General features: G+C 48.3%; 1 protein-coding gene across 1 annotated transcript; it reads right to left on the bottom strand.

Annotated features, from left to right (window-relative positions):
- Positions 1–627: 627 nt before the first annotated feature.
- Positions 628–17,962, bottom strand: LOC120037678 (A-kinase anchor protein 13-like; the record flags this gene model as incomplete). Its single annotated transcript, XM_038983680.1, has 4 exons — positions 628–809; positions 9,831–9,996; positions 10,133–10,284; positions 17,809–17,962. Coding segments are annotated over 4 exons (654 nt in total), but the record flags the coding sequence as incomplete, so codon positions are not given.
- Positions 17,963–18,176: the final 214 nt, after the last annotated feature.

Here is an 18,176-nt window from a genome sequence, read left to right as displayed (position 1 = left end):
GGTCATGTGATTGGCCAACACAGCGTGAGGAGGTCATGTGATTGGCCAACACAGCGTGAGGAGGTCATGTGATTGGCCAACACAGCGTGAGGAGGTCATGTGATTGACCAACACAGCGTGAGGAGGTCATGTGATTGGCCAACACAGCGTGAGGAGGTCATGTGATTGGCCAACACAGCGTGAGGAGGTCATGTGATTGGCCAACACAGCGTGAGGAGGTCATGTGATTAGCCAACACAGCGTGAGGAGGTCATGTGATTAGCCAACACAGCGTGAGGAGGTCATGTGATTGGCCAACACAGCGTGAGGAGGTCATGTGATTTGCCAACACAGCGTGAGGAGGTCATGTGATTGGCCAACACAGCGTGAGGAGGTCATGTGATTAGCCAACACAGCGTGAGGAGGTCATGTGATTGGCCAACACAGCGTGAGGAGGTCATGTGATTGGCCAACACATAGTGGGAAGGTCATGTGATTGGCCAACACAGCGCAGGTCAGCAGCCAGCAAGAAGTGTTATTAATTGCCTGGTTTTACTGGGATTCTGTCCGTTAGTCTGACTGGGATTCTCTAAATTGTCAGACATCACCACAACATCCAGCTGGGAGAAACAACATCACGATCTGTCCTTACTTTGTGAGGAGCTGGTGCAGGTCTCGGTGGCTCCGCTGCTGAGCGATGCTTGCAGGTGTGGCCCCCTGTCTGTTGGTCAGTCTGAGGGCTTCAGGGGCCCCTGGTTGCAGTAGGAGCCACACAGCTACCCTCTTAAGACCCCGCCGTGCTGCAAAGTGGACCAACGTCTCCTGGGGCTCTGCAGGGATGGAGGGAGGGAAGGAATGAGAAAAAGGGGAGGGAAGGAGCGAGAGAGAGAGAGAGAGAGAGAGAGAAAGAGAGAGATAGGGAAGGAGCGAGAGAGAGAAAGAGAGAAAGAGAGAGAGAGGGAAGGAGCGAGAGAGAGAAAGAGAGAGAGAGGGAAGGAGCGAGAGAGAGAAAGAGAGAAAGAGAGAGAGAGGGAAGGAGCGAGAGAGAAAGAGAGAGAGAGGGAAGGAGCGAGAGAGAAAGAGAGAGAGAGGGAAGGAGCGAGAAAAAGGGGAGGGAAGGAGAGAGAGGGAGAGAGAGAGAGAGAGAGCGAGAGAGAGAAAGAGAGAGAGAGGGAAGGAGCGAGAGAGAAAGAGAGAGAGAGGGAAGGAGCGAGAGAGAAAGAGAGAGAGAGGGAAGGAGCGAGAAAAAGGGGAGGGAAGGAGCGAGAAAAAGGGGAGGGAAGGAGAGAGAGGGAGAGAGAGAGAGAGAGAGCGAGAGAGAGAAAGAGAGAGAGAGAGGGAGGGGCTCTTAACTATGGAATTACACACTCAGTAAATAGCCTGAAACTAAAAACATCCCAATGTTGGTTGGCTGGTTAGTGATGACTTACTCTACCCTGGTTGGCTGGTTAGTGATGACTTACTCTCCTCTGGTTGGCTGGTTAGTGGTGACTTACTCTACCCTGGTTGGCTGGTTAGTGATGACTTACTCTACCCTGGTTGGCTGGTTAGTGATGACTTACTCTACCCTGGTTGGCTGGTTAGTGCTGACTTACTCTACCCTGGTTGGCTGGTTAGTGCTGACTTACTCTACCCTGGTTGGCTGGTTAGTGCTGACTTACTCTACTCTGGTTGGCTGGTTAGTGATGACTTACTCTACCCTGGTTGGCTGGTTAGTGATGACTTACTCTACCCTGGTTGGCTGGTTAGTGATGACTTACTCTACCCTGGTTGGCTGGTTAGTGATGACTTACTCTACCCTGGTTGGCTGGTTAGTGATGACTTACTCTACCCTGGTTGGCTGGTTAGTGATGACTTACTCTACTCTGGTTGGCTGGTTAGTGATGACTTACTCTACCCTGGTTGGCTGGTTAGTGATGACTTACTCTACCCTGGTTGGCTGGTTAGTGATGACTTACTCTACTCTGGTTGGCTGGTTAGTGATGACTTACTCTACTCTGGTTGGCTGGTTAGTGCTGACTTACTCTTCTCTGGTTGGCTGGTTAGTGATGACTTACTCTACTCTGGTTGGCTGGTTAGTGATGACTTACTCTACTCTTGTTGGCTGGTTAGTGATGACTTACTCTACCCTGGTTGGCTGGTTAGTGATGACTTACTCTACTCTGGTTGGCTGGTTAGTGATGACTTACTCTATCCTGGTTGGCTGGTTAGTGATGACTTACTCTACCCTGGTTGGCTGGTTAGTGATGACTTACTCTACCCTGGTTGGCTGGTTAGTGATGACTTACCTCTACCCTGGTTGGCTGGTTAGTGATGACTTACTCTACGCTGGTTGGCTGGTTAGTGATGACTTACTCTACCCTGGTTGGCTGGTTAGTGATGACTTACTCTACCCTGGTTGGCTGGTTAGTGATGACTTACTCTACCCTGGTTGGCTGGTTAGTGATGACTTACTCTACCCTGGTTGGCTGGTTAGTGATGACTTACTCTACTCTGGTTGGCTGGTTAGTGATGACTTACTCTACCCTGGTTGGCTGGTTAGTGATGACTTACTCTACTCTGGTTGGCTGGTTAGTGATGACTTACCTCTACCCTGGTTGGCTGGTTAGTGATGACTTACTCTACCCTGGTTGGCTGGTTAGTGATGACTTACTCTACCCTGGTTGGCTGGTTAGTGATGACTTACTCTACTCTGGTTGGCTGGTTAGTGATGACTTACTCTACCCTGGTTGGCTCGTTAGTGATGACTTACTCTACTCTGGTTGGATGGTTAGTGATGTGACTGTGAAGCTACACTGAGCTCGCTACAGGGAGGGAGGGCTGGTGGTGTTAGGACAGGACAGGACAGGACAGGACAGGACAGGACAGGACAGGTCAGGACAGGACAGGACAGGACAGGACAGGACCGGTCAGGACAGGTCAGTACAGGACAGGACAGGTCAGTACAGGACAGGACAGGACAGGACAGGACAGGTCAGTACAGGACAGGACAGGACAGGTCAGGACACGACCGGTCAGGACAGGTCAGTACAGGACAGGACAGGTCAGTACAGGACAGGACAGGTCAGTACAGGACAGGACAGGTCAGTACAGGACAGGACAGGACAGGTCAGGACAGGTCAGGACAGGACAGGACCGGTCAGGACAGGTCAGTACAGGACAGGACAGGTCAGTACAGGACAGGACAGGACAGGACAGGTCAGTAAAGTACAGGACAGGACAGGACAGGTCAGGACAGGACCGGTCAGGACAGGTCAGTACAGGACAGGACAGGTCAGTACAGGTCAGTACAGGTCAGTACAGGACAGGACAGGTCAGTACAGGACAGGACAGGACAGGTCAGGACAGGACCGGTCAGGACAGGTCAGTACAGGACAGGACAGGACAGGTCAGTACAGTACAGGACAGGACAGGACAGGACAGGTCAGTACAGGACAGGACAGGACAGGTCAGGACAAAACCGGTCAGGACAGGTCAGGACAGGACAGGTCAGTACAGGTCAGTACAGGTCAGTACAGGACAGGACAGGTCAGTACAGGACAGGACAGGACAGGTCAGGACAGGACCGGTCAGGACAGGTCAGTACAGGACAGGACAGGTCAGTACAGGACAGGACAGGACAGGTCAGTACAGGACAGGACAGGACAGGTCAGGACAGGACCGGTCAGGACAGGTCAGTACAGGACAGGACAGGTCAGTACAGGTCAGTACAGGACAGGACAGGTCAGTACAGGACAGGACAGGTCAGTACAGGTCAGGTCAGTACAGGACAGGACAGGACAGGACAGGACAGGACGGGACAGGTCAGTACAGGTCAGTACAGGACAGGTCAGGACAGGTCAGGACAGGACAGGACAGGTCAGGACAGGTCAGGACAGGACAGGACAGGTCAGGACAGGACAGGACAGGACAGGACAGGTCAGGACAGGACAGGACAGGACAGGACAGGTCAGGACAGGTCAGGACAGGACCGGTCAGTACAGGACAGGACAGGTCAGTACAGGTCAGTACAGGACAGGACAGGTCAGGACAGGACAGGACAGGTCAGTACAGGTCAGTACAGGACAGGACAGGTCAGTACAGGACAGGTCAGGACAGGTCAGGACAGGACCGGTCAGGACAGGTCAGTACAGGACAGGACAGGTCAGTACAGGACAGGACAGGACAGGACAGGACAGGTCAGTACAGGACAGGACAGGACAGGTCAGGACAGGACCGGTCAGGACAGGTCAGTACAGGACAGGACAGGTCAGTACAGGTCAGTACAGGACAGGTCAGTACAGGACAGGTCAGTACAGGTCAGGTCAGTACAGGACAGGACAGGACAGGACAGGACGGGACAGGTCAGTACAGGTCAGTACAGGACAGGTCAGGACAGGTCAGGACAGGACAGGACCGGTCAGGACAGGTCAGTACAGGACAGGACAGGTCAGTACAGGACAGGACAGGACAGGACAGGTCAGTACAGGACAGGACAGGACAGGTCAGGACAGGACCGGTCAGGACAGGTCAGTACAGGACAGGACAGGTCAGTACAGGTCAGTACAGGACAGGACAGGTCAGGACAGGACAGGACAGGACAGGTCAGTACAGGACAGGACAGGACAGGTCAGGACAGGACCGGTCAGGACAGGTCAGGACAGGACAGGTCAGGACAGGTCAGTACAGGACAGGACAGGTCAGTACAGGACAGGTCAGTACAGGTCAGGTCAGTACAGGACAGGACAGGACAGGACAGGACGGGACAGGACAGGACAGGACAGGACAGTACAGGTCAGTTCAGGTCAGGTCAGGTCAGTACAGGACAGGACAGGACAGGACAGGACAGGACAGGTCAGGTCAGGACAGGACAGGACCGGTCAGGACAGGTCAGTACAGGACAGGACAGGTCAGTACAGGACAGGACAGGACAGGTCAGTACAGGACAGGACAGGACAGGACAGGTCAGGACAGGACAGGACCGGTCAGGACAGGTCAGTACAGGACAGGACAGGTCAGTACAGGACAGGACAGGTAAGGACAGGACAGGACAGGTAAGGACAGGACAGGACAGGACAGGTCAGGACAGGACAGGACCGGTCAGGACAGGTCAGTACAGGACAGGACAGGTCAGTACAGGACAGGACAGGTCAGGTCAGTACAGGACAGGACAGGACAGGTCAGTACAGGACAGGACAGGTCAGTACAGGACAGGACAGGACAGGACAGGACAGGTCAGTACAGGACAGGACAGGACAGGACAGGTCAGGTCAGGACAGGACAGGACCGGTCAGGACAGGTCAGTACAGGACAGGACAGGTCAGTACAGGACAGGACAGGACAGGTCAGGACAGGACAGGACAGGACAGGACAGGTCAGGACAGGACAGGACAGGTCAGGACAGGTCAGGACAGGACAGGACAGGTCAGGACAGGACAGGACAGGTAAGGACAGGACAGGACAGGTAAGGACAGGACAGGACAGGTCAGGACAGGACAGGACAGGTCAGGACAGGTCAGGACAGGACAGGACAGGTCAGTACAGGACAGGACAGGTCAGGTCAGTACAGGACAGGACAGGACAGGTCAGTACAGGACAGGACAGGACAGGACAGGACAGGACAGGACAGGACAGGACAGGTAGGACAGGACAGGACAGGACAGGACAGGTAGGACAGGACAGGTAGGACAGGACAGGACAGGACAGGACAGGACAGGACAGGACAGGACAGGACAGGACAGTACAGGACAGTACAGGTCAGTACAGGTCAGGTCAGTACAGGACAGGACAGGACAGGACAGGTCAGTACAGGACAGGACAGGACAGGATAGGTCAGGACAGGTCAGGTCAGGACAGGACAGTACAGGTCAGTACAGGACAGGACAGGTCAGTACAGGTCAGTACAGGTCAGTACAGGACAGGACAGGACAGTACAGGTCAGGACAGGACAGGACAGGTCAGGACAGGACAGGACAGGACAGGTCAGGTCAGGACAGGACAGGACAGGACAGGACAGGACAGGACAGTACGGTACGTGTTAGTGATACTGCTAGCCTGTGTGTGTCTACTGTTGTATTACCTCAAGAACTGATCCCTGATCAGCCAGTTAGACCTGCCAGACTCCACGGTAGAGAGCTGTACTGTCTACTGTTGTATTACCTCACCAACTGATCCCTGATCAGCCAGTTAGACCTGCCAGACTCCATGGTAGAGAGCTGTACTGTCTACTGTTGTATTATCTCACCAACTGATCCCTGATCAGCTAGTTAGACCTGCCAGACTCCATGGTAGAGAGCTGTACTGTCTACTGTTGTATTACCTCACCAACTGATCCCTGATCAGCTAGTTAGACCTGCCAGACTCCTTGGTAGAGAGCTGTACTGTCTACTGTTGTATTATCTCACCAACTGATCCCTGATCAGCTAGTTAGACCTGCCAGACTCCTTGGTAGAGAGCTGTACTGTCTACTGTTGTATTATCTCACCAACTGATCCCTGATCAGCTAGTTAGACCTGCCAGACTCCTTGGTAGAGAGCTGTACTGTCTACTGTTGTATTATCTCACCAACTGATCCCTGATCAGCCAGTTAGACCTGCCAGACTCCATGGTAGAGAGCTGTACTGTCTACTGTTGTATTACCTCACCAACTGATCCCTGATCAGCTAGTTAGACCTGCCAGACTCCATGGTAGAGAGCTGTACTGTCTACTGTAGGGGAGAGGTGAATCACTGAGCACATAGCATGCTACTCATGGTCTATTATCTCACCAACTGATCCCTGATCAGCTAGTTAGACCTGCCAGACTCCATGGTAGAGAGCAGTACTGTCTACTGTTGTATTACCTCACCAACTGATCCCTGATCAGCCAGTTAGACCTGCCAGACTCCATGGTAGAGAGCAGTACTGTCTACTGTTGTATTACCTCACCAACTGATCCCTGATCAGCTAGTTAGACCTGCCAGACTCCATGGTAGAGAGCTGTACTGTCTACTGTTGTATTACCTCACCAACTGATCCCTGATCAGCTAGTTAGACCTGCCAGACTCCATGGTAGAGAGCAGTACTGTCTACTGTTGTATTACCTCACCAACTGATCCCTGATCAGCTAGTTAGACCTGCCAGACTCCATGATAGAGAGCTGTACTGTCAGAGTTGTACTTAGAGCAGTGGACATCAACAGCTAGTGAACGTATAGTGTAGTGAATGGCCCAGTCTGCTGGCGATGCAGGACGGCCCAGTGGTATGACTGGTATTGGGCCACAGGATGAATTGGCTGCAGGGGACTGTGAAGATGAGGACTGTGAAGATGAGGACTGTGAAGATGAGGACTGTGAAGATGAGGACTGTGAAGATGAGGACTGTGAAGATGAGGACTGTGAAGATGAGGACTGTCTACAGGACCAGAACACTGACAGATATACAGTCTCTCTCACTAACAGATTATCAGGCTATTTCTGGGACTTTAAAAGCTGCAGCACTGTCTTGTTCTGTTGTCAGTCCTCAGGGGACAGACTGTGTGTGTAACTCTGAATAGTATAGTCTCTCTGTGTGTGTAACTCTGAATAGTATAGAGAGACTATACTATTCAGAGTTACACAGAGAGAGACTACACTGTTCAGAGTTACACACAGAGAGAGACTTAATTAAAACCTCTTTCAGCTACGGGGCAGAATTTTTATGTTTGGAAAAATAACGTTCCCAAGGTAAACTGACTATTTCTCAGGCCCAGATTGTATAATATGCATATCATTTACAGATTAGGATAGAAAACACTCCAAAGTTTCCAAAACTGTCAAAATATTGTCTGTGAACTGATTTTGCAGGCGAAAACCTGAGGAAATCCAACCCGGAAGTGCCTTTTTTATGGAAAAATCCCTGTTTCATTGCCTGCCCCTCCTCCATTTAAAGGGGTATCAACCAGATTCCTTTCCCAATGGCTTCCTCAGGCTGTGACCAGGCTTTAGACATAGTTTCAGGCTTTTATTCTGAAAAATGAGCGAGATTTATCAAAACGCCTCAGGTGTCCTTTGATTGGTTCCTGCGCGCGAGAGAAGAAGCTCGACATTTTCTTTCTCTGTAGTATCGAATAGTTTACCGTCCGGTTGAAATATTATCGATTATTTATGTTAAAAACAACCTGAGGATTGATTATAAAAAATGTTTGACATGTTTCTACGACCATTACGGATACTTTTTGGAATTTTCGTCTGCCCTTCAGGACCGGAACGAGCCTGTGGTTTTCTGAACATAACGCGCAAACCAAATGGCGGTTTTTGGTTATAAAACTAATCATTTTCGAAAAAAAATAACATTTATTGTGTAACTGGGAGTCTCGTGAGTAAAAAAATCTGAAGATTATCAAAGGTAAGCGATTCATTTTATTGCTTTTCTGACTTTCGTGACCTAGCTAATTTGCGGCTAGCTGTTCTTACTGTTTTGTCTAGTGATTGATAAACTCACAAACGCTTGGATTGCTTTCGCTGTAAAGTATTTTTTCAAAATCTGACATGACAGGTGGATTAACAACAAGCTAAGCTGTGTTTAGGTATATTTCACTTGTGATTTCATGATTATAAATATTTGTTGTATTATTTTTGAATTTGGCGCTCTGCAATTCAGCGGTTGTTTACGAAATTGATCCTGCTAAAGGGATCCGTGCGGCAAGAAGTTTTTAACTATTCAGAGTTACACACAGAGAGACTACACTGTTCAGAGTTACACACACAGAGAGAGACTACACTGTTCAGAGTTACACACAGAGAGACTACACTGTTCAGAGTTACACACAGAGAGAGACTACACTGTTCAGAGTTACACACAGAGAGACTACACTGTTCAGAGTTACACACAGAGAGACTACACTGTTCAGAGTTACACACACAGAGAGACTACACTGTTCAGAGTTACACACAGAGAGAGACTACTATTTGATCATGTATATATGTGTTTGCTGTTTATTCTTTGTTATAGAGAAAAAATGATTGTAGAAGTGGTTTATCCACACATCTCCATTTTGGATAGATAATTCTTCGTGTTGTTGTTTGTTTAGTGTGTTCCAATTTTCACAGAAGTGGTTAGAGTCTATGGATTCTTCAATTACATTGAGCTGATTTCTGACATGCTGTTACTTCTTTTTCCGTAGTGTATTTCTGTATTGTTTTAGTGATTCAACATAGTGAAGGCGTAGACTCAGGTTTTCTGGGTCTCTATGTTTTTGGTTGGACAGGTTTCTAAATGTCTTTCTTAGGTTTTTGCATTCTTCATCAAACCATTTGTCATTGTTGTTCATTTTCTTAGATTGTCTGCTTGACATTTTTAGATTTGACAGGGAAGCTGAGAGGTCAAGTATACTGTTTAGGTTTTCTACTGCCAAGTTTACACCTTCACTATTACAGTGAAACATTTACAAAACATTTTGTCCAGGAAATTATCGAGAAGGGATTGAATTTGTTGTTGCCCAATTGTTTTTAGTTATGTTTCCACACTACTTTCCTTCCATCTATAGCATTTCTTAATATTATTCAGGTCATTTGTGCCCGTGTGACTTATAATGTGGCTGGGGGACCCTAGTCTGTCCTCTGACAACAGCTCCAGGGTCTAGTGTTTAGGCACCTGAGCTTAGCCACTTTGTGTTTGGGAAAAGTTAATCCTCTTGAATGTTTTTGCCATTTGAATCAATGAGGGACACAATTTCTCTCTCTCTCTCTCTCTCTCTCTCTCTCTCTCTCTCTCTCTCTCTCTCTCTCTCTCTCTCTCTCTCTCTCTCTCTCTCTCTCTCTCTCTCTCTCTCTCTCTCTCTCTCTCTCTCTCTCTCTCTCTCTCTCTCTCTCTCCCTCCCTCCCTCTCTCTCCCCCTCCCTCCCTCACCAGTGCTGTTCCTGAGGTGTGTCCCCAGTAGGTTCCACCCATCAGGCAGGTCCAGGTGTCTCAGTGCCAGGGACAGACTCTCATCCAGTCTCTCACATTCCTCCAGAGGGATCTGACATTCATCGAGTAACATCGCCCCCTCAAGGCCGTCTGGCCTCCCTGCAGTGCTCACCTAGGTTGAAGATACCAGGTGAGGACAATGTTATATTCACGTGCAGAAAGCTTTAATAAAAAAAACAGATTCATGGGACCAGCTTTGTTCTAAATACTCTTGACTCAATCTTGATATTTTCGACCTAGATGCTCACCAGAAACTGGGCCATGTCGAAGGCCAGGTCCTGGACGAAGTTGAACAGCTGCTCCGCCACCGCCACCACAGACACCGGGGGTTCACCGGCCGGGGGATGGCCGGGTCGGGCCCTGCACAGGGTGACCTGCACCGCCTCACAGCAGTCATGGGCTGGGGGACAGAGATGAGGAGGGAGGAGAGTGTTAGAGATGAGGAGAGGAGAGAGGAGAGAGGCAAATGGGGGAAGAGAGATGAAGAGAGGAGAGTGGAGAGAGGAGAGAGGAGAGAGGCATATGGGGGAAGAGAGATGAAGAGAGGAGAGTGGAGAGAGGAGAGAGGAGAGAGGCATATGGGGGAAGAGAGATGAAGAGAGGAGAGTGGAGAGAGGAGAGAGGCATATGGGGGAAGAGAGATGAAGAGAGGAGAGTGGAGAGAGGAGAGAGGAGAGAGGCATATGGGGGAAGAGAGATGAAGAGAGGAGAGTGGAGAGAGGAGAGAGGAGAGAGGCATATGGGGGAAGAGAGATGAAGAGAGGAGAGAGGAGAGTGGAGAGTGGAGAGTGGAGAGAGGAGAGAGGAGAGAGGAGAGAGGAGAGAGGAGAGTGGAGAGTGGAGAGAGGAGAGAGGAGAGAGAGAGAGAGAGAGAGAGAGAGAGAGAGAGAGAGAGAGAGAGTGGAGAGTGGAGAGTGGAGAGTGGAGAGTGGAGAGTGGAGAGTGGAGAGAGGAGAGAGGAGAGAGGAGAGTGTGTATTTATTCCTCATATTATAACTTTTCTATTATTTCTCTTTTTTTCTCTCTGTATTTCTATTTGTATTTATTATGGATCCCCATTAGTTCCTGTCAAGGCAGCAGCTGCTCTTCCTGGGGTTTATTGTGGATCTCCATTAGTTCCTGCCAAGGCAGCAGCTACTCTTCCTGGGGTTTATTATGGATCCCCATTAGTTCCTGTCAAGGCAGCAGCTACTCTTCCTGGGGTTTATTATGGATCCCCATTACTTCCTGCCAAGGCAGCAGCTACTCTTCCTGAGGTTTATTATGGATCCCCATTAGTTCCTGACAAGGCAGCAGCTACTCTTCCTGGGGTTTATTATGGATCCCCATTAGTTCCTGCCAAGGCAGCAGCTACTCTTCCTGGGGTTTATTATGGATCCCCATTAGTTCCTGCCAAGACAGCAGCTACTCTTCCTGGGGTTTATAATGGATCCCCATTAGTTCCTGCCCAGGAAGCAGCTACTCTTCCTGGGGTTTATAATGGATCCCCATTAGTTCCTGTCAAGGCAGCAGCTACTCTTCCTGGGGTTTATTATGGATCCCCATTAGTTCCTGCCAAGGCAGCAGCTACTCTTCCTGGGGTTTATTATGGATCACCATTACTTCCTGCCAAGGCAGCAGCTACTCTTCCTGGGGTTTATTATGGATCCCCATTAGTTCCTGCCAAGGCAGCAGCTACTCTTCCTGGGGTTTATTATGGATCCCCATTAGTTCCTGCCAAGACAGCAGCTACTCTTCCTGGGGTTTATAATGGATCCCCATTAGTTCCTGCCCAGGAAGCAGCTACTCTTCCTGGGGTTTATAATGGATCCCCATTAGTTCCTGTCAAGGCAGCAGCTACTCTTCCTGGGGTTTATTATGGATCCCCATTAGTTCCTGCCAAGGCAGCAGCTACTCTTCCTGGGGTTTATTATGGATCACCATTACTTCCTGCCAAGGCAGCAGCTACTCTTCCTGGGGTTTATTATAGATCCCCATTAGTTCCTGTCAAGGCAGCAGCTACTCTTCCTGGGGTTTATTATGGATCCCCATTAGTTCCTGCCAAGGCAGCAGCTACTCTTCCTGGGGTTTATTAAGGATCCCCATTAGTTCCTGCCAAGGCAGCAGCTACTCTTCCTGGGGTTCATTATGGATCCCCATTAGTTCCTGCCAAGGCAGCAGCTACTCTTCCTGGGGTTTATTATGGATCCCCATTAGTTCCTGCCCAGGAAGCAGCTACTCTTCCTGGGGTTTATAATGGATCCCCATTAGTTCCTGTCAAGGCAGCAGCTACTCTTCCGGAGGTTTATTATGGATCCCCATTAGTTCCTGACAAGGCAACAGCTACTCTTCCTGGGGTTTATTATGGATCCCCATTAGTTCCTGCCAAGGCAGCAGCTACTCTTCCTGGGGTTTATTATGGATCCCCATTAGTTCCTGCCAAAGCAGCAGCTACTCTTCCTGGGGTTTATTATGGATCCCCATTAGTTCCTGTCAAGGCAGCAGCTACTCTTCCGGGGGTTTATTATGGATCCCCATTAGTTCCTGTCAAGGCAGCAGCTACTCTTCCTGGGGTTTATTATGGATCCCCATTAGTTCCTGCCAAGGCAGCAGCTACTCTTCCTGGGGTTTATTATGGATCCCCATTAGTTCCTGTCAAGGCAGCAGCTACTCTTCCTGGGGTTTATTATGGATCCCCATTAGTTCCTGCCAAGGCAGCAGCTACTCTTCCGGGGGTTTATTATGGATCCCCATTAGTTCCTGTCAAGGCAGCAGCTACTCTTCCTGGGGTTTATTATGGATCCCCATTAGTTCCTGCCAAAGCAGCAGCTACTCTTCCTGGGGTTTATAATGGATCCCCATTAGTTCCTGCCCAGGAAGCAGCTACTCTTCCTGGGGTTTATAATGGATCCCCATTAGTTCCTGCCCAGGAAGCAGCTACTCTTCCTGGGGTTTATAATGGATCCCCATTAGTTCCTGTCAAGGCAGCAGCTACTCTTCCTGGGGTTTATTATGGATCCCCATTAGTTCCTGCCAAGGCAGCAGCTACTCTTCCTGGGGTTTATTATGGATCCCCATTAGTTCCTGCCCAGGAAGCAGCTACTCTTCCTGGGGTTTATAATGGATCCCCATTAGTTCCTGTCAAGGCAGCAGCTACTCTTCCGGAGGTTTATTATGGATCCCCATTAGTTCCTGCCAAGGCAGCAGCTACTCTTCCTGGGGTTTATTATGGATCCCCATTAGTTCCTGCCAAGGCAGCAGCTACTCTTCCTGGGGTTTATTATGGATCCCCATTAGTTCCTGCCAAAGCAGCAGCTACTCTTCCTGGGGTTTATTATGGATCCCCATTAGTTCCTGTCAAGGCAGCAGCTACTCTTCCGGGGGTTTATTATGGATCCCCATTAGTTCCTGTCAAGGCAGCAGCTACTCTTCCTGGGGTTTATTATGGATCCCCATTAGTTCCTGCCAAGGCAGCAGCTACTCTTCCTGGGGTTTATTATGGATCCCCATTAGTTCCTGTCAAGGCAGCAGCTACTCTTCCTGGGGTTTATTATGGATCCCCATTAGTTCCTGCCAAGGCAGCAGCTACTCTTCCGGGGGTTTATTATGGATCCCCATTAGTTCCTGTCAAGGCAGCAGCTACTCTTCCTGGGGTTTATTATGGATCCCCATTAGTTCCTGCCAAAGCAGCAGCTACTCTTCCTGGGGTTTATAATGGATCCCCATTAGTTCCTGCCCAGGAAGCAGCTACTCTTCCTGGGGTTTATAATGGATCCCCATTAGTTCCTGCCCAGGAAGCAGCTTCTCTTCCTGGGGTTTATAATGGATCCCCATTAGTTCCTGTCAAGGCAGCAGCTACTCTTCTTGGGGTTTATTATGGATCCCCATTAGTTCCTGCCAAGGCAGCAGCTACTCTTCCTGGGGTTTATTATGGATCCCCATTAGTTCCTGCCCAGGAAGCAGCTACTCTTCCTGGGGTTTATAATGGATCCCCATTAGTTCCTGTCAAGGCAGCAGCTACTCTTCCGGAGGTTTATTATGGATCCCCATTAGTTCCTGACAAGGCAGCAGCTACTCTTCCTGGGGTTTATTATGGATCCCCATTAGTTCCTGCCAAGGCAGCAGCTACTCTTCCTGGGGTTTATTATGGATCCCCATTAGTTCCTGCCAAAGCAGCAGCTACTCTTCCTGGGGTTTATTATGGATCCCCATTAGTTCCTGTCAAGGCAGCAGCTACTCTTCCGGGGGTTTATTATGGATCCCCATTAGTTCCTGTCAAGGCAGCAGCTACTCTTCCTGGGGTTTATTATGGATCCCCATTAGTTCCTGCCAAGGCAGCAGCTACTCTTCCTGGGGTTTATTATGGATCCCCATTAGTTCCTGTCAAGGCAGCAGCTACTCTTCCTGGGGTTTATTATGGATCCCCATTAGTTCCTGCCAAGGCAGCAGCTACTCTTCCGGGGGTTTATTATGGATCCCCATTAGTTCCTGTCAAGGCAGCAGCTACTCTTCCTGGGGTCCAAACACATTAAGGCACTTATACAGTGAAAATACAGTGCATTCGTAATTCCAATTTGTTTTTACATTACAGCCTAATTCTAAAATGGATCAAATAATTAAAAAATCCTCAGCATTCTACACACAATACCCAATGATGACAACGCAAAAACTGGTTAAAACATTTTTGCAAATGTATTAATAATAAAAAACAGATATACCTTATTTACATAAGTATTCAGACACTTTGCTATGAGACTCAAAATTGAGCTCAGGTGCATATTGTTTCCATTGATCATCCTTCAGATGTTTCTACAACTTGATTGGAGATCACCTGTAGTAAATTACATTTATTGAACATGATTTGGAAAAGCACACACCTGTCTATATACAGTCCCACAGTTGACAGTGCATATCAGAGCAAAAACCAAGCCATGAGGTCGAAGGAATTGTCCGTTGAGCTCTGGGACAGTAATGTGTTGAGGCACCGATCTGGGGAAGGGTACCTAAACATTTATGCAGCATTGAAGGGCCCCATCATTATATCATTCTTAAATGGAAGACGTTTGGAACCAGCAAGACTCTACTTAGAGCTGGCCGCCCGGCCAAACTGAGCAGTTGGAGGAGAAGGGCCTTGGTTAGGGAGGTGACCAAGAACCCAATGGTCACCTTGACAGAGCTCTGGAGTTCCTTTGAGGAGATGGGAGAATCTTCCAGAAGGACAACCGTCTCTGCAGCACTCCATCAATCAGGCCTTTATGGTAGAATAGCCTGACGGAAACCACTCCTCAGTAAAAGGCACATGACAGCCCGCTTGGAGTCGAAATGCACCTAAAGACTAATTGCACCTAAAGATTAAACTATTTGGCCTGAATGCCAAGCGTCACGTCTGGAAGAAACCTGGTGATGGCAGCATCTTGCTGTGAGTTCGTTTTTCAGCGGTAGGAACTGGGAGACTAGTCAGGATCGAGGGAAAGATGAACGGAGCAATGTAGATAGATCCTTGCTCAAAACCTGTTCCAGAGCGCTCAGAACCTCAGACTGGGGCGAAGGTTCACCTTCCAACAGAACAACGACCCTAAGCACACAGCCAAGACAACGCAGGATTAGCTTCGGGACAAGTCTCTGAATATCCTTGAGTGGCTCAGCCAGAGCCAGGACTTGACCCAAATCAAACATCTCTGGGAGAGACCTGAAAATAGCTGTGCAGCAACACTCCCCATCCAACCTGACAGAGCTTGAGAGGATCTGCAGAGAAGAATCAGAGAAACTCCCCAAATACAAGTGTGCCAAGCTTTTAGCGTAATATCCAAGAAGACTCAAGGCTGTAATTGCTGCCAAAGGTGCGTCAACAGTGTTCTGAGTAAAGGGTCTGAATAATTATGTAAATATAATATTTCCGTTTTTTTAAATATTTTGCTTCATCATTATGTGGTATTGTGTGTAGATTGATGTTTTTTAAATCTGATTTTACTGCTTGCGTCAGTTACTTGATGTGGAATAGAGTTCCATGTAGTCATGGCTCTATGTAGTACTGTGCACCTTCCATAGTCTGTTCTGGACTTGGGGACTGTGAAGAGACCTCTGGTGGCATGTCTTGTGGGGTATGCATGGGTGTCCGACCTGTGTGCTAGTAGTTTAAACAGACCTCTGGTGACATGTCTTGTGGGGAATGCATGGGTGTCCGAGCTGTGTGCTAGTAGTTTAAACAGACCTCTGGTGACATGTCTTGTGGGGAATGCATGGGTGTCCGAGCTGTGTGCCGGTAGTTTAAACAGACAGCTCGGTACAGTCAGCTTGTCAACACCTCTTACAAAAACAAATATTGATGAAGTCAATCTCTCCTCCACTTTGAGCCAGGAGAGACTGTTATGCATATTATTCATATATGCATATTAGCTCTCTGTGTACATCCAAGGGCCAGCCGTGCTGCCCTGTTCTGAGCCAACTGCAATTTTCTAAGTCCCTTTTTGTGGCACCTGACCACACAACTGAACAGTAGTCCAGGTGAGACAGAACTGTCTAGGCCCCTTAGGTGCTCCAGAGCTTTTTAATATCATTCTTTATTTCATTTATCTTTGTTTCATAGTGTAGGTACTTCTTCTTTTTACTCAGTTTAGTCACATGATTTCTCAGTTTGCAGGACGTTTGCCAAACGGTAGTGCAGCCAGACTTATTTGCCGTACCGTTTGCCTCGTCCCTCTCTTCCCTCTCATCCCTCTCATCCCTCTCTCTCTCTCTCTCTCTCATCCCTCTCTCCCTCTCAACCATTCTTCAATTCCAAAGGGGATTTATCAATCCATGGGGATTTAACAGTTTTTACAGTCATTTTCTTATTAGTAACTGGAATAAGACATTTCATACATTTCATAAAGTGTCAAGTGCAGCATCTGGTTGCTCCTCATTTCCCCATTTCATAAATGTACATCGTCTGGTTGCTCCTCATTACACACCACGGACCAACAAACGTTCTTTACATCATCAACATATGATTCTCTACACAACTTCTTGTATGACCTCTTATACACTATATTAGGCAGAGCCTTTGGAACTGTGGTTTTCCTAGATAAGGCTACTATATTGTGATCACTACATCCGATGGATTTGGATACTGCTTTAAAGCCAATTTCAGCAGCATTAGTAAAGATGTGATCAATACATGTTGAGGACTACCTCAGGACTACCTGGCATGATGAGTCCTTGCTGTCTCCAATCCACCTGGCCGTGCTGCTGCTCCAGTTTCAACTGTTCTGCCTGCGGCTATGGAACCCTGACCTGTTCACCGGACGTGCTACCTGTCCCAGACCTGCTGTTTTCAACTCTCTAGAGACAGCAGGAGCGGTAGAGATACTTTCAATGATCGGCTATGAAAAGCCAACTGACATTTACTCCTGAGGTGCTGACTTGTTGCACACTCGACAACTACTGTGATTATTATTATTTTATCATGCTGGTCATTTATGAACATTTGAACATCTTGGCCATGTTCTGTTATAATCTCCACCCGGCACAGCCAGAAGAGGACTGGCCACCCCTCATAGCCTGGTTCCTCTCTAGGTTTCTTCCTAGGTTTTGTCCTTTCTAGGGAGTTTTTCCTAGCCACCGTGCTTCTACACCTGCATTGCTTGCTGTTTGGGGTTTTAGGCTGGGTTTCTGTACAGCACTTTGAGATATCAGCTGATGTAAGAAGGGCTATATAAATACATTTGATTTGATTTGATTGATGATTTCATTCCTGTTTGTAACTACCCTGGTAGGTTGACTGATAACCTGCAGGCACTGGCTACAGTTTGAAGCTTTTTCTTTAGTGGGCAGCTTGATGAATGCCAGTCAATATTGGGCATCAGTACTCAGTCTATGATTCTCTGATATATGTACATGTTGCTGTATGTGTCTGTTGACCAATCCAATCCTCTGTGTGATTAATACAGTTGATTAAAAGTCTTACCGGGACAGAGGGTGCGCAGGGTGTCATGGCCGCTCCACAAGGCACTGGTCAGGTGACTCTGGGAGGACCCAGAGAACAACAGGAAGTACTCCTCACCCTCCTCATCCTCAGTCTGCTCTTCATCACATAGCTGTACTGTTATCACAACCTTACCCTGCAGAGAAGGAGAGGAGGTTACCTTGCTTAACTGCTTAAAAGTGTAGAAATGCCAATGAGATTTTACAGTTGGTTTTTGTAAGTTTTCCACAAAACTGTGAGAGCTGTTTAGGTGACAGAAAATGTCCTATTGTGATTAGATTTTTCATTTTATTCTGATATTTTTTAGCCTAAGTTGGAAAAACAACAAAAGCAAAGTAAAAGCACAAAAA

The sequence above is a fragment of the Salvelinus namaycush genome, unplaced genomic scaffold (genome assembly GCF_016432855.1).
Source record: "Salvelinus namaycush isolate Seneca unplaced genomic scaffold, SaNama_1.0 Scaffold1812, whole genome shotgun sequence".
NCBI classification, from domain to species: domain Eukaryota; kingdom Metazoa; phylum Chordata; class Actinopteri; order Salmoniformes; family Salmonidae; genus Salvelinus; species Salvelinus namaycush.
Note: the sequence above shows the minus strand (reverse complement) of the source record. Positions and strands in the feature narration are given on the sequence as shown.